Raw genomic sequence first — 14,663 nt, forward strand, 5'->3', positions numbered from 1 at the left:
AATTCTTGTTCACTATTCAAGATTATGTACATTTCCTTTTTGTGCTTGTTCTGGAAGTCCCACTTCTAAGAAGTAATCATTTATCCACTTTAGAAACCTCTCATCCACTAATGAGGCATTTTGCATGGTAATCAGTATTCTATATTGTTACTGCCTGGCCTTGTTAAGCAGCTTTGCCAATCTCATTTAATACTATTAATTCAAGTCTAGCAGAATTTAGACTTAGACTAATGCCTTAGACAATATTTCCTGATTTGTTCTAAATACATAGGTGACCTTAATGTTAAAGATCATACATTTTTAAAAAATTAGAAAAGTAGATCATAGACTTCTCACAGCTAGTGGTAGGAGATATTTTCATAACCAAACAGGCAATAGATGATGTTACAAAAAAAATTGATAACTTTGATTATATGTTACTGAAAAGCTTCTGTATGAAAAAAATTAATGTACCTAAGGTAAATAGGGAAACAGTCAAACAGAAAAAAAATAATCTTTGTTTCATTTCTCCGATAAGATTTTGGTATCCGACATATGAACTACATATAACATTATAAATTATATTATCACATATTACAATATATAATATATAGTATATCACATCCTATAATGCATACTATACATATGTTAGCCATTCCTCACTAGATAAGTGGTCAGAGGATATGAACAAACAGCTCTCAAAAGAAGAATTGCAAAGTATTAATAATCACGTGAAAGAACATGCGGAATCCCTAATACTAAGAAAAATACAAACCAAAACAATTCTGAGATTTCACCTCACACTCTGCAAATTGACAATGATGACAAAAAATGACAGTAGCCAGTATTGGAGGATTTGTTAGATGATAGGAACACTTACATTGTTGATGGAGCTGTGAAATGGTACAGTCATTTTGGAAGGCATTTTGAATTGTGAAAGTAAAGAGACTAGATGCCCATACCCTTTGAACAGGAGACTCCATTACTAGATGTATGCCCCAAGGAAAGTCATTGATAAGAAGAAACCACCATATAAACCACGATATTTATAGCAGTACTTTTTGTGATAGGAAATAAAGAACTGGAAACCTGGTAGATGGCCATCAGTTGGGAAATAGCTGAACAGATGGTGATACATGAATGTAATGGAAGATTGCTGTAAGAAATGATGTGTGTCAACTAGGTCTGTATCCCAAAGAGATCATAAAAAGGGAAAAGGACCCACATGTGCAAAAATATTTGTAACAGCTCTTTTTGTGGTGACAAAGAATTGGAAATTGAGGGGATGCCCATCAATTTGGTAATGGCTGAACAAGTTGTGGTATGTGATTGTACTGTAAGAAATGATGAGCAGGCAGATTTCAGGAAAACCTGGAAAGACTTATATGAACTGAAGTTCAACGAAGTGAGCAGAACCAGGACAACTTTGTGCACAAGAACAGCAATACTATGCAATGATCAGCTTTGATAGACTTAGCTCTTCTCAGGAATACAATGACATAAGACAATTCCAAAAGACTCATGATGGAAAATGTTACCGACATCCAGAGAAAGAACTATAGATTCTGAATGCGTATCGAAGCATACTATTTTATTTTATTTTTCTTTCTTATGATGTTTTCCTTTTTGTTCTGATTCTTCTTTCACATCATGACTAATGTGGAAATATTTTAATATAATCATACATGTATAGCTTATATCACATTGCAGGCCATCTTGGGGAGGGGGGAAGGAAGGAGAAATTTGTAGTTCAAAATCTTGTAAAAGTGAAAGTTGAAAACTAAAAAAAATACAGTCCTTTGTAGAGCTCTAGATTCTACGAACTATCAGGCATTTAGATTATTTCCAGTTTTTCCTTAATACAAGTAAACATTTGTACAGGCAAAAGAAAATAATAAATGATGTGTGTAATGAATACAGAGAAGCATGGCAAGAACTATATGAATCAATGCATAGTAAAGTAAGCAGAACCAAAAAAATAATATATACAGTGACTATAACAATGTAAGTAGAAAGAACAACCACACATACAAATTAAAAAGTGAATGTAAAAATAATGAAAAAGATCAGGGATCACTTGAATGAGAGGTGGAGGAAGACACCCTTAACCCATACCTTTGTGGAGGTGTGGGAGGTATATTGCAGGGTGTGAGGTGAAATCTCTGTATTGTTTTGGTTTGTATTTTTCTAAGCATTAGAGCTTTCAAATGTTCTTTCATGTGATTACTAATACTTTGCAATTCTTCTTTTGAGAGCTCTTTGTTCATATTCTCTGATACTTGTACTAGATTTTTAAAATACTATTTGTTTTATGGGATGGCTCTCTCAGAGAGGGGACAGGAGTTTAATCCATTGCACATGTTTTCAGACTTTTCAGTGTTTTGATCTATTGTACTGAATTTTTTTTCTCTTCTTTCTCTCTTTTTTAAATACTATTTGTTTTATGGGATGACTTTCTGGGAGAGGGAACAGGGGATACTGGGGAAAATTATGATTAAAGAAAAAACAAGATATCATTAAAACTTGCTTAAAAATATTTAGCTCAGTTTCACTTTTTGTAAGATGCTTTTTCCCCTGCAAAAAAACCTTCCCACAAACCCTTCCTTTATGAGTCTAATTAACTTGTTTGATCTCTAATTTATTACTTTATGGTAATGCTGACAATTTGTTCCCATATCTTTGTTATTTAACTGTGGAATCCCTGTACTATTCGCTTTATACAGTAACATTTTTTATCCTGTTGCCATTCATAGTCTTCCTCTCATATAGTGTCATGTTGTCTTCCATTTGTCTAGCTTGGTACTTCCTGGAGTCTGTAACCTGGCAGGATTACATCTCATTGATCCATTTCAAAATGGATCAAATTTCTGAGAACTCCCCTATTTGTTGCTGAACACTTCTCCCATTTTGTTTATTTTCCATGAAGATAGTCACACATTCTGGCTTGACATCAGTGTTACTTTGGTGCTTCTGAGCTGATTGATTTAGTTAGGCTAAAGCGTAATTCACCTGAGACCAAGGGTGCTGTGGTGAAATGTAGAGTAGAGAACTGGGGATGGCATATGACATTTTCTGTGGTCTTATGTCAAGATTTTGGAATTTTCTCCATTTCTTTTTTGAAAGTTATCAAATGAGAAGATCATATCCTCATTCTCTCAGTCTGTTCTGTTTTTTCCCATTCCTACATTTTAAAACAAATTTTTAATTGATATGTATTTTTTACGTCATGAATTTCTCCTAGTATTCTTTTCTGTCCCATCCCAGAGAGCCATCCCATGTAATAATAGTACTTTTTAAAGGGGTGAGAGAGAGAAAGAGGAAGGAAAAAAGTAAGTGAAATTTTGTACAATACATAGAAAATAGATGAAAATAATATGCAGTGTATCATACCCATGGGCCTACCACCTTTTCAAAGGAAAGTGATGGAGTATCTTCTTGTATCTCTTCTTTAGGGCTATGTTTGTGCTTTATAATTTTATAACATCTGTTTTTGATTATTTTGTGGTGGTTCTTTCCATAGAGGTTATTGTCATGTTTCTTATAGCACAGTAATATTTCATTATAGTCATGTACCAGAGTTTGCTTAGCCATTCTCTAATTGATGGACATCTACTTTGTTTCTAATTCTTTGCTACCACAAAAAAATGCTGCCTTAAATATATTAGTGCATTTAGAGACGTCTTATCGTGACCTCCTTAAAGTATAAGCCTAGTAGTGGGATTTCTGGGTCAAAGGGTCTGGACATTGTAGTTGCTTTATTTGAGTCTTTCTCCATTTTTTTAATCCCCAGAACTCTAAGCTATCTGCACTGACTGCCGTGGTCCCAGACATCCCAGGCTTCCGCAAGATCCTCCCTCGATCTGATTATATCATCATTCCCAAGAGCACCCTTCAGGAGGATCAGAACTGCCAGCCCTTAGAGCTGTGTGTGGCTCAGGGCACCACCAAAGGGGTACCAGTTCCCTCAAGGGCTTCTCAGGAGACATTCCCAAGCATTCTGTCTGTGGAACCCAGCCAGACGGGTGCAGCAGAGCAGTGTATCACCATTGAGGGGCTGGCAGAAGAGGTGGGCACCCAGCCTAACAATGTCCAGGAGGTGGTTACTTCAGAGATCTTATCCCATGATGTGGTTCTGGAGGAGGCTGCCCTGGAGGCAGGAGAAAACCACCCTTATCAGACAAGTCTGGTCATTGAGGAAACCCTTGTGAGCAGCTCCCAAGACATTCCCAGTGGAAGTCTGGCTGTGTCGCACCCCCAGGTGGGGGATAATGTATCTGTGGTGGCAGTTGTGAGGGTAAGTGAATTCGGTCTTGATTTCATATATTTCTATCTTAAGTTATCACGGTTGTCTAGAGTGATTCATGTGGGAAAGAGACCTACAGTTAGTGTTTCCAGCTTCCTGTGATGTGAATGCTATGGAATTCATCATTTTGCTTGTTTGAGGACCTTAAAACCCTTTATATTTTGTCATCTTTTGATTTTCAACAGTTTCTCATTGCCTAATTTAATTGGAATTAACTTGATTTCTTTGAGAAGATATAAAGTTGGTTAGTTAATATCAGTCTTATTTTGGGGTATTTATTCAAAAGCAGTTTTACATGACGCCAAGCTGGGCTTTGTCCCAGAACCCCAAAACCTCCATTTGTATATGTTCTCTTGCTTTTAACTTGTATATAGTAATACCTATGGAAACAAAACTTTTTTTTAAAACAGACTTAGCCTGGAATTGAGGGAGTTAGCAAAAGTTAAGCAGCAGAGAAGGAGGTATTTTTATCTTAGGTACAGGTCTCTGTTGAGACAGGGGTCTGGGGTGTGCCTGCATGGAGATCCCAGCTCCTAGTCCAGTCATCTGGGTGTTGGGAACTTGCAGTGTAACTCCCTCAGCACCATCCTTCCTTTGCAACATAAGTGGAAGTACTCCTATAATGACTGAGAGGACCTGAGAACTTAAGCTCACTTTTACCTTGAGTAAAGGGGACATCTTGCTGATATATAGTGAGAAAGAAATCCCTGTGTTTGAACATATCTTTGTATCTCCTGGGTTTTCTTGTTATAACAAAAATTTTTGGTGATGGCTGTGTGTTGTATATGACTATTATAGAAGCACCCCTTTGTGTTTTCTTTTCTCATTCTGTTTAGGGGATAAATTAAGTATGACTCTACATTTCTTTTATAATTTGTTTTGTGGGAGGCAATGGATGCTACTTTGCTCCATTTTAATATTAGAAATCCTGTGATTTTCTTCCTTAACTCTCACAAAGATGGTGTAGCATTGAGAGAATTCCTTTAAAGTACAAGCAATGTAAACTGAGAATTTGAAGTACTGAGTTCCAACCCCTTTTCTGCCATATGACCTCTTTTTGATGTGTGTTTGTAGGACTCTAGTGAAAGCAGTTCCTCAGCACCAACCACACAGTTCATCATGTTGCCTCTGCCTGCCCACTCGGTTGTGGAAAACTCTGCCTCTATCAAGCTGGTTAGTATAGAAGGAATACTTATATGATTATTTAGGGCAGGGAATTTATACTTGGTCAGTCTACTGGTGTTGATAATAATGTGAATTTACTGCCCCCTTTCTGGAAAATAAGGAAACTTAGTATCATAGAATGTTATCTAGAAGATTACCTTAGAGTCTTTAGTCAGACCTCTTCATCTTACAAAGAGTCAGAGCCCAGAAAATGAAACTGACTGACTTGTTCACAGTCACATAATTAGTACAGAAGTCAGGGATAGAAACCAGGTTCTAGTACTTTTTTGCTCTGTTATGCTCCTTCTGGGCTCACTTTTTTCTGTCTTTTGGCTTATATAGCTTCTATGTGTATTCTCTTGTTTTGCTTTTCTGAATTGGTATTTCATAAGCTAATGTGCATGCTGTTTGTTTATGTGTGAAACAAGTTAAACATACCTGTTTAACCAGAAACATTCCATCTCAAAACCCATTATTGATGAGTACAACTAATGACTGGGCCTGAGAAGAAACAAAAGAACAGCTCCACACGCTAGATGTACATCTTTAGTTTGTGCTGCTGTTACCATTTTTGTTCCTTAGGACCAATATCACATATGCTCAGGAATCTCTCAAGTTTTCCCAAAGGAAATTCTTGACTTTGGGTCAAATTAGATGAAGAGCCAAGAGCTAAACAGAGAAATAGCATTATCCACACTGGGAGTCTGGAGATTGTGTTCCATTCTCAGCACTGCCATTAACTAGCAGTATGATCTTGGATAAGTCACTTCTCCTTCCTGGGCCTGAGCTTCTTTTGTAAGATGGAAAAATTGACTAGATGTCTCAGGTATCTTCCAACTCTAATATTCTATGATTAATTGTACAGGTGCCATCCTAATATGAAATGATGCTATTATTATGCCTATAAATGTAACCAGGGCTGATGGAATTCAGAATATATCAATACTTTTTTCTTCTCTCCTTCCAAGACTACTACTTATACCCGCAGGGGCCATGGAAACTGCACTAGCCCAGGTTGCTCTTTCACCTATGTTACTAGGCACAAACCACCGAAGTGTCCAACATGTGGCAACTTTCTGGGAGGGAAGTGGATCCCAAAGGTAAGGTCCCCTAAATATTTTTTAAATGTGAGAAACTCATGCTTAAATTGCATGCTTCTTTCTTTATTCATAGGGTAACATTTTATTTGTTTATAATAATTTGTTATGGACTTTAAACACCAACACCAATTGCATTTAAAGGAATTCTTCAATACTTTCTAGTATAAGTACTCTGTCAGTTAGTGTAGATTGCCGTGCTCTTCACATCATGGATGTCAGTGGCTAAAAATTCAATATCTTCCTACTTATCTGGTGAAGAGCTTCAACATACAAATATCTCCAATAATTTAATGGTTACTTCTTCTGGATCCCTTTCATTCTTTTTTGTTCATTCACAAATGAATAATTTTGGAAATTCCCTGTGTTTATGCAGATTGCAACTTACTCATTTCTGCCTCCATTGTGTGACTCCCATAAGCTTGCCTTAGAATATTCACCCAGTGTGTTTGATTCCCCCTGACATTTAAAGGATTCCAGAACACTGGCTGTTCCCTTGTCATCCCTTGTTCTTACTACACGGCCAGCCCATATTCTCTTTCTACCATTACAGTTTCTTGATGGCGTCTTCTACTCCTGTGATTCCTTGGAATTCCTCATTGGTTATATTTTTCCTATTATCATTCTTCTATTTTTGTCCTTAAATGCCCTTAATGATTTTACATAGAACAGAACATTTCAGAAAAACGTGGAAAGACCTATATGAACTCATACAAAGTGAGGTGAGCAGAACCAGGAAAACATCATGTGATGACCAGCTGTGAGTGATTTAGCTATTTTGAGCAATAAAATGATCCAAGACAGTTCTGAAGGATTTAATGATGAAAAAATGCCATCTACCTCCACAGAAAGAACTGATGGAATCTGAATGCAAATTGAAGCTTTTTAAATTTTTTTATTATTCTTGGATTTTTTTGATCTGTTTTTTTAAATTAATTTATTTTTAGTTTTCAACATTCACTTCCATAAGTTTTAAATTTTCTCCTCTTCCCTCCCCAAGATGGCATGCAATCTGATATAGACTCTACATATATATTCCTATTAACCATATTTTCACGTTAGTCATGTAGAAGAATTAGAACGAATGGGAGGAACCATGAGAAAGAAAACACAACAAAAATAAGAAAGCAAATAGTAAGCTTTGATCTGCATTCAGACTCCATAGTTTTTTCTCTGGATGTGGATGGCATTTTCCATCATGAGTCTTTTGGCATAGTTTTGGGTCCTTACGTTGCTGAGAAGAGCTGAGTCTATCAAAGTCAGCCATAGCACACTATGGCTGTTAATGTATACAGTGTTCTCCTGGTTCTGCTCTCCTCACTCAGCATCAGTTCATATAAGTCTTTCCAGGCCTCTCTGAAGTCTTCCTGGTCATCATTTCTTATAGCACAATAGTATTCTATTACACTCATATACCACAACTTTGTTTAGCCATTCCCTACTTGATAGGCATCCCCTCAATTTCCAGTTCTTGGTTGCCACAAAAATGGTCTTTGTTTTCTTTTGCAGCATGTCTAATATGAAAATGTTTTGATGAGTGTGCACATGTCATATCAAATTGCTTGCCTGCTTAAAGAGAGAGAGGAAGAAAGGAGAGAATTTGGAACTCAAAATTTTAAAAAACAAACATTAAAATTTTTTGTTTACATGTAATTGAGAAAATTACAGCTAGGTTGTACAGCAGATAGAATACCAGGCCTGGAGTCAGAAGGACTTTAGTTCAAGTTCAGCCATCAGACACTTACTAGTGGTGTTACCTTAGTGCATTCACTTAACCCTGTTTGCCTTAGTTCCTTATTTGTAAATGGACTGGAGAAAGAGATGGAAAAACACTCCAGTATTTTTGCCAAGAAAACTGCAGATGGGGTCATGGAGAGTCAGATAGGACTGAACTCAAAAATGACTGGAAAAAAAAAGAATTAAATGTTTAAGAAATAGAAAAAGGAAAGACCTTAGAAAACATTTAATCCAATTACCTCATTTTTTAGGAACCTGAGGCCTAGAGAGTAGCTCACAAACAGGAAGTAATGGAATCAAGATTTGAATCCAAGCCCTTTGACTCCAATGCCAGCCTTTTTCTTCACAGTATTATTGTTGCCCCTCTAAACCCCACCAGGTTCTTCCCTATGTGAATCCTATGGTACTCAGACAAACGACCAAGCTGCCATCTTTCACAGATTAGGACATAGGGATGTTTTGGTTTCTGGTGGTCCCCTTCTTTTCTCACAGAGGGTCTACCTAGACTGGGAATCTATTTTTATTTTTATTTTTTAAAATTTATTTATTTATTTTTAGTTTTCAACATTTATTTTCACAAGATTTTGACTTCTAAATTTTCTCTCCATATCTCCCCTCCCCCCACCCCAAAACACTGTGCTTTCTGATTAGCCCTTCCCCCAGTCTGCCCTCCCTTCTCTTATCCCCATCTTCTCACTTTTCTTGTAGGGCAAGATAGATTTCTATACCCCATTACTTGTATTTCTTATTTTCCAGTTGTATGCAAAAACAGTTCTCAATATTCATTCCTAAAACTTTGAGTTCCAGCTTCTCCCCCTTCTTCCCTCTCCGCCTATCCCCACTGAGAAGGCAAGCAATTCAATATAGACTATATATGTGTAGTTTTGCTAAAGGCTTCCAAAATTCTCATGTTGTGGAAGGCTGTATTTCCCTCCATCCTATCCTGCCTCCTATTTATTCTATTCTCTCTTTAGACCTTGTCACTCCCCTAAAGTGTTTACTTCTAATTACTCCCTCCTCCTATTTGCCCTCCCATCTATCATCCCCCCCTACCACACCTCACTTATCCCCTTCTTCCCTGCTTTCTTGTTGTGTAAGATACATTTTCATACCAAATTGAGTGTGTATATTATTCCCTCCTTAAGCCAAATGTGATGAGAGTGAGCTTCATTTTTTTCCCTCTCACTTCCCCCCTTTCCCCCTCCATTGAAAAAGCTTTTTCTTGCTTCTTTGATGAGAGATAATTTGCCCCATTCCATTTATCTCTTTCTCCTGCCAATGTATTCTTCTCTCACCCTTTAATTTTATTTTTTTAGATATCATCCCTTCCTATTTAACTCACTCTGTGCCCTCTGTCCATATGTATATGTGTATAATCCTTCCACCTACTCAAATACTGAGAAAAGTTTCAAGAGTTACAAATATTATCTTTCCATGTAGGAATGTAAACAGTTCAACTTTAGTAAGTCCCTTATGACTTCTCTTTGCTGTTTACCTTTTCATGCTTCTCTTCATTCTTGTGTTTGAAAGTCACATTTTCTTTTCAGCTCTGGTCTTGTCATCAAGAATGCTTGAAAGTCCTCTATTTCATTGAATGACCATTTTTCCCCCTGAAGTATTATACTCAGTTTTGCTGGGTAGGTAATTCTTGGTTTTAATCCTAGCACCTATGACTTCTGGAATGTCATATTCCAAGCCCTTAACGTGGAAGCTGCTAGATTTTGTGGTATCCTGATTGTATTTCCACAATATTCATATTGTTTCTTTCTGGCTGCTTTTGCAGTATTTTCTCCTTGACCTGGGAACTCTGGAATTTAGCTACAATGTCCCTAAGAATTTCTTTTCAGATGTCTTTCAGGAGGTGATCAGTGGAATTCTTTCAATATCTGTTTTATCCTTTGATTCTAGAATATCAGGACAGTTTTCCTTGATAATTTCATGAAAGATGATGTTTTGGCTCCTTTTTTGATCATGGCTTTCAGGTGGTCACACAACTTTTAAATTGTCTCTCCTGGATCTCTTTTCCAGGTCAGTTGTTTATCCAATGAGATATTTCACATTGTTTTCTATTTTTTCATTCTTTTGGTTTTGTTTTGTAATTTCTTGGTTTCTCATAAAGTCATTAGCTTCCATCTACTCCATTCTAATTTTTAAAGAACTGTTTTCTTCAATGAGCTTTTGAACCTCCTTTTCCATTTGGCTAATTCTGCTTTTTAGAGCATTCTTCTCCTCATTGGCTTTTTGGGCCTTTTTTGCCACTTGAGTTAGTCTATTTTTAAAGGTGTTATTTTCTTCAGCATTTTGGGGGGGGTCTCCTTTAGCAAACTGTTGGCTTGCTTCTCATGATTTTCTTGCATTGCTCTCATTTCTCTTCCCAATTTTTCCTCTACCTCTCTTACTTGATTTTCAAAATTCTTTTTGAGCTCTTCCATGGCCTGAGACCATTGCATATTTTTTTGGAGGTTTTGGATGCAGAAGCCTTGACTTTTATGTCTTACTCTGATGGTTTGCCTTGTTCTTCCTCATCTGAAAGGATGGAAGAAAATACCTTTGAAGCTATCTTTTGCATTTGTGAGTTGAGTAATCTGGGAACCATAGCTGGCGCCCTGAAGCCTGCTCTGGTCCTGTCCCTGCTAGACTGCATGACCAAACCTGGGCTGTGCTTTGCCGTGAGCCCCGGTGCAATAGACTTTTCCTGTCGGCCTTCCAGGCTTTCTAGAGCTGGACATCTGTTGTCTTGTGGTTTCTGCTGTTCTAGAATTTGTTTAGAGTCATTTTTTACAGGTATTTTTTGGGCTGTGAGGGGAGAGGTTCTATGGGTCGTTCTTCTACTCCACCATCTTGGCTCCACCCCCACCCGCAATCTGTTTTTAAGTAAAAACTGATCAATACCCAGTAGTCTGAAGGAGATAGAAAGTCATAGAATCTCAAAGTTAGAAGAGAGCTAAGGCTAACTAGTCTTAACTCATGCCTAAGGAAGAATCTTTCCTAAAATTTAACCAATAAATGATCATCCAGCTTTTGCTTAAAGACTTCCAGTAAGGGGGAATGCATTCCTTCCCACATCAATCCGTTATACTTTGGACAACTCATAATTGTTAAGAATATTTTTCTGTATCTCAAGCCTAAATGTGCTTCTTTCAAACTCAAAGCCAAAGAAAATAAAATCTTTCCTATCTTCTTATAATAATAATAATCTTCTGCTCCCCTCAAATACTTTGATTACTATCATATTCTCCCTAAGTTTTCTCATCCCCAAGTTGTCCCCATTTCCATCCACAGATTCACATAAGGCAGGAACTTGAGGGCCTTTACCAACTAGATTGCCCTCCTCTGGACACATTCCAGTTTTATCAATATCCTTCTTGAAGAGTGGTCCCCAGATCTGAACGCAGTAATCCAGTACAATCCAACCAAGACAGAGTCCATTGGCACTACTATCTTCCTGTTTCTCAGCATCATAACTCTCTTAATGCAGCCAATTGATTGCATTAACTTCCTTGACCATCATATCATAGATATCTCATTGAGTTTGATATATACTTAGACCTCCAGATCTTTTTTCAGGTTAATTGGTCAGTAAAAAATATTGTAGAGTGCACAGCTGGCATTGAAAAATGTCAGGAGGGTACAAAAGTGTGATAAGATTCAGTATAAAAATTTTAAAATTCGTAAATAATAAAAGGATTGTTGTTAGGGTGACAATAGTAACATTCTGGAGATATCAGTCCCTGTTTATTGAATACCTATTCTGTGCCCAATCCTGTACTAGATGTTGTGGTATATGATACAGTTTCTGCACAGAGATAACAGTTTAGTTAAAGAGAACACACCTGAAAGACTTATGGACAGTCAGAGCTCTAAGAAATCTTAAAAGTAACAGCAATAGTGTTTTAAGATCAACTTTAAGTGATTAAATCATTTTGACTATGATAAATACCCAAATTAGCTACAAAGGACCTATGAAGGAAGATGCTCTCTGCTTCCAAAGAAAGAACCAACAAACAGAAGTATGTATAGAATAATTTTACGTACATATATGCACATATACACACATACTTATTTGTACATGATGGGAGAGGGAAGAAAGAAAGGGAAAAAATAAATTTACGTGATAACTTTCTTATATATATATAATAGATTGCAGTTCCATGTGCAATCATATTTTTTATTATATTATGGAAATGTTTTTTTATTCCATAAATTAAAAATTAAATAAAAATTTTTAAAAATAATTTTAATCGTAGACCATAGAATGTCAAAGCAGAAGAATTTAGGGATAACTTAGTCCAATATCTTCACTTTACGGATGAGTAAATTGTTAAAACAGAAAACAGCAATGAAGTTGGAGTCTAAGAGTATGAACTTGAATCCCAGAATTACTACTTACTGTGTGTCCTTTGGCAGTTGACTTCTACTTTTTGGCCCTCAGTTTCCCTCCTCTGTAAAATGAGGAAATTGGACCAGATGATCTCCATGCTCCCTTTGAAGTCTAAATAAAGGTATCCCTTCCACATTGTAGGGGTTAGGAGCATGGTGCCCCCATGATCTGAAACATCCAAATAAAAATTTTTGGCCCTCCCTTTGTACCAGAGAAGAAGTCTGAATTTATTATTGTATTAAGAGAAAAAATGTTTATGTTATACAATACTCGGCATATATTTTATGCATTTCTGAATTTCTAAACTTTTTCTGTGTTGTCTGCTGGTCTTCATGTGTTGTCTATGGCTTTTTCAGAACTCTCAAAAAATTCTCATTTATTTTCTTATACCAACCCACAATATATCGAAACTGTGTTGGGGAAAGTCATGATGTAGAAAGGATAATTATACTATTAAACTGAGACTTAAAAGAGATGTCAAGTCACTTCCCCAAAGTCACAGAGAACTAGCTGGTGATACATCTGGGACTCAATACCAAGTTTCTTTCACAGTCTTCCACTACTAAATGATGCTTCAGGAAGGGTCCTAGTAAATGTGTATCAACTTGAATTGAGTGAGGTTGACTGCCCCAAGCCAGGTAAACTGGAATGGTCACCTGGGGAAATGGGCCAAGATGTAACGAGACAATGACCATCACTTTTGACGATTCCAGGGTCAGATTAGATGTAGTGGAGATACATTAGTCTGTATTCTCCTGAATGTGTCTATCCAGGAGACCTAGCCCTCTCCCTTTCCTTCTTTCCAAAAAAGGGTAAATTTTGATGGCCAGAAGCTGCCCAGTTAACTTGGGGTACATTGGCTAGATTCCTTCCCTCCCTCCTTTCTTTCTTTTCTCCCTTCCTTCATTCCCTTTCTTCCTTCCCTTCCCTCTTCCCATTCCCCCTCCCTTCCTCCTCCCTCCCTTTTCTTTCTCTCTTCCTCCCTTCTTCCCCTAAAACCTTAGGTCCAGTGCTTCCCAACTTCCACTCAGTGGCTGTTTTTCGACCCTCCTAACTTAGAGTGAAAGTCAGTAGCAACAGTTTCTCTTTGAAACAACTACCCTGAGGCTGCTGCCCATCCCAGCATGATTTATTTTTTTGTTTCTTTTCTATTAAAGGGCCATCTCCCTGACTACTTTTTAAAGAGACCTATTTACTGAACGGGCATTACCTCACTTTAAGTGAGTACCTGAAAAGACCTTAGCCTAAAAGGCCAAGGTCTCACATTGCATTCTGGACCGTGTTCAGTCATCCTGATGAGTGTCTGGTCACTGGATCCAGATAGCTCAGGAGGAGAAAGTGAGGCTGGTGACCTTGCACAGCCCTCCCTCACTTAAAACAAAGTCAAGTGCAAGTCATGTCATCATTTCTCTGATATCATGGTCCTTTTGGAAAATGAAGGATGAACACATAGTTAGATGTCTTTCCAAACTTTCTTTCACTTTAGAAGGACCAAGTACGTCATTTGACACACACAGAAATATAATTTTACTTTGAAATAAAAAAAATTAATCTTATGTCTATTTTCTTTGCCTTATGGATAAAAACAAAATCACTGCACCAATTGACTCAGAGTGTTCTTTTGAGGTAGTCTTAAATTCTTGTCCTAGTGTTAAATTTTTGCCTTTCACTGCTTCTTTGCTTTATCACACAGTATTGTTCATAATTGTCCATCATCCTTCTTTGTAAGCTTTCACAAAAAATTTTATGTTCCATCCCAGTGTTGGAAGCCATGTCTTCCCATTTGTCAAGTAAATGAAATGTTTGCTAACCAAGGTGCTTTGTGGCTTTTTTCTCTATTTGTTATGTTAATAATTCTCATTCTAATTGTTCTAATCAGTGTCAGTGTTATTTCTCTTAAATATTTCCCATTTTTGAGTATCAGTCACTTGTTTCAGGATTGAATTGTTTCAATTATCTATATTTTTTCATTGTTATTCTTTCTTTTAGCTTTTTTACTAAT

General features: G+C 37.0%; 1 protein-coding gene across 1 annotated transcript in view; it reads left to right on the forward strand.

Annotated features, from left to right (window-relative positions):
* The window catches only part of HMGXB3 (HMG-box containing 3), a 69,419-nt gene that overhangs the window by 18,251 nt on the left and 36,505 nt on the right, over positions 1–14,663 (forward strand). The window contains exons 4-6 of the mRNA XM_072630698.1: positions 3,770–4,273; positions 5,357–5,455; positions 6,415–6,546. Coding sequence (XP_072486799.1) covers positions 3,770–4,273; positions 5,357–5,455; positions 6,415–6,546 — 735 coding nt within the window. The remainder of the gene's footprint in view (positions 1–3,769; positions 4,274–5,356; positions 5,456–6,414; positions 6,547–14,663) is intronic.

This window comes from Notamacropus eugenii, chromosome 1 (genome assembly GCF_028372415.1).
Source record: "Notamacropus eugenii isolate mMacEug1 chromosome 1, mMacEug1.pri_v2, whole genome shotgun sequence".
Lineage (NCBI taxonomy): Eukaryota > Metazoa > Chordata > Mammalia > Diprotodontia > Macropodidae > Notamacropus > Notamacropus eugenii.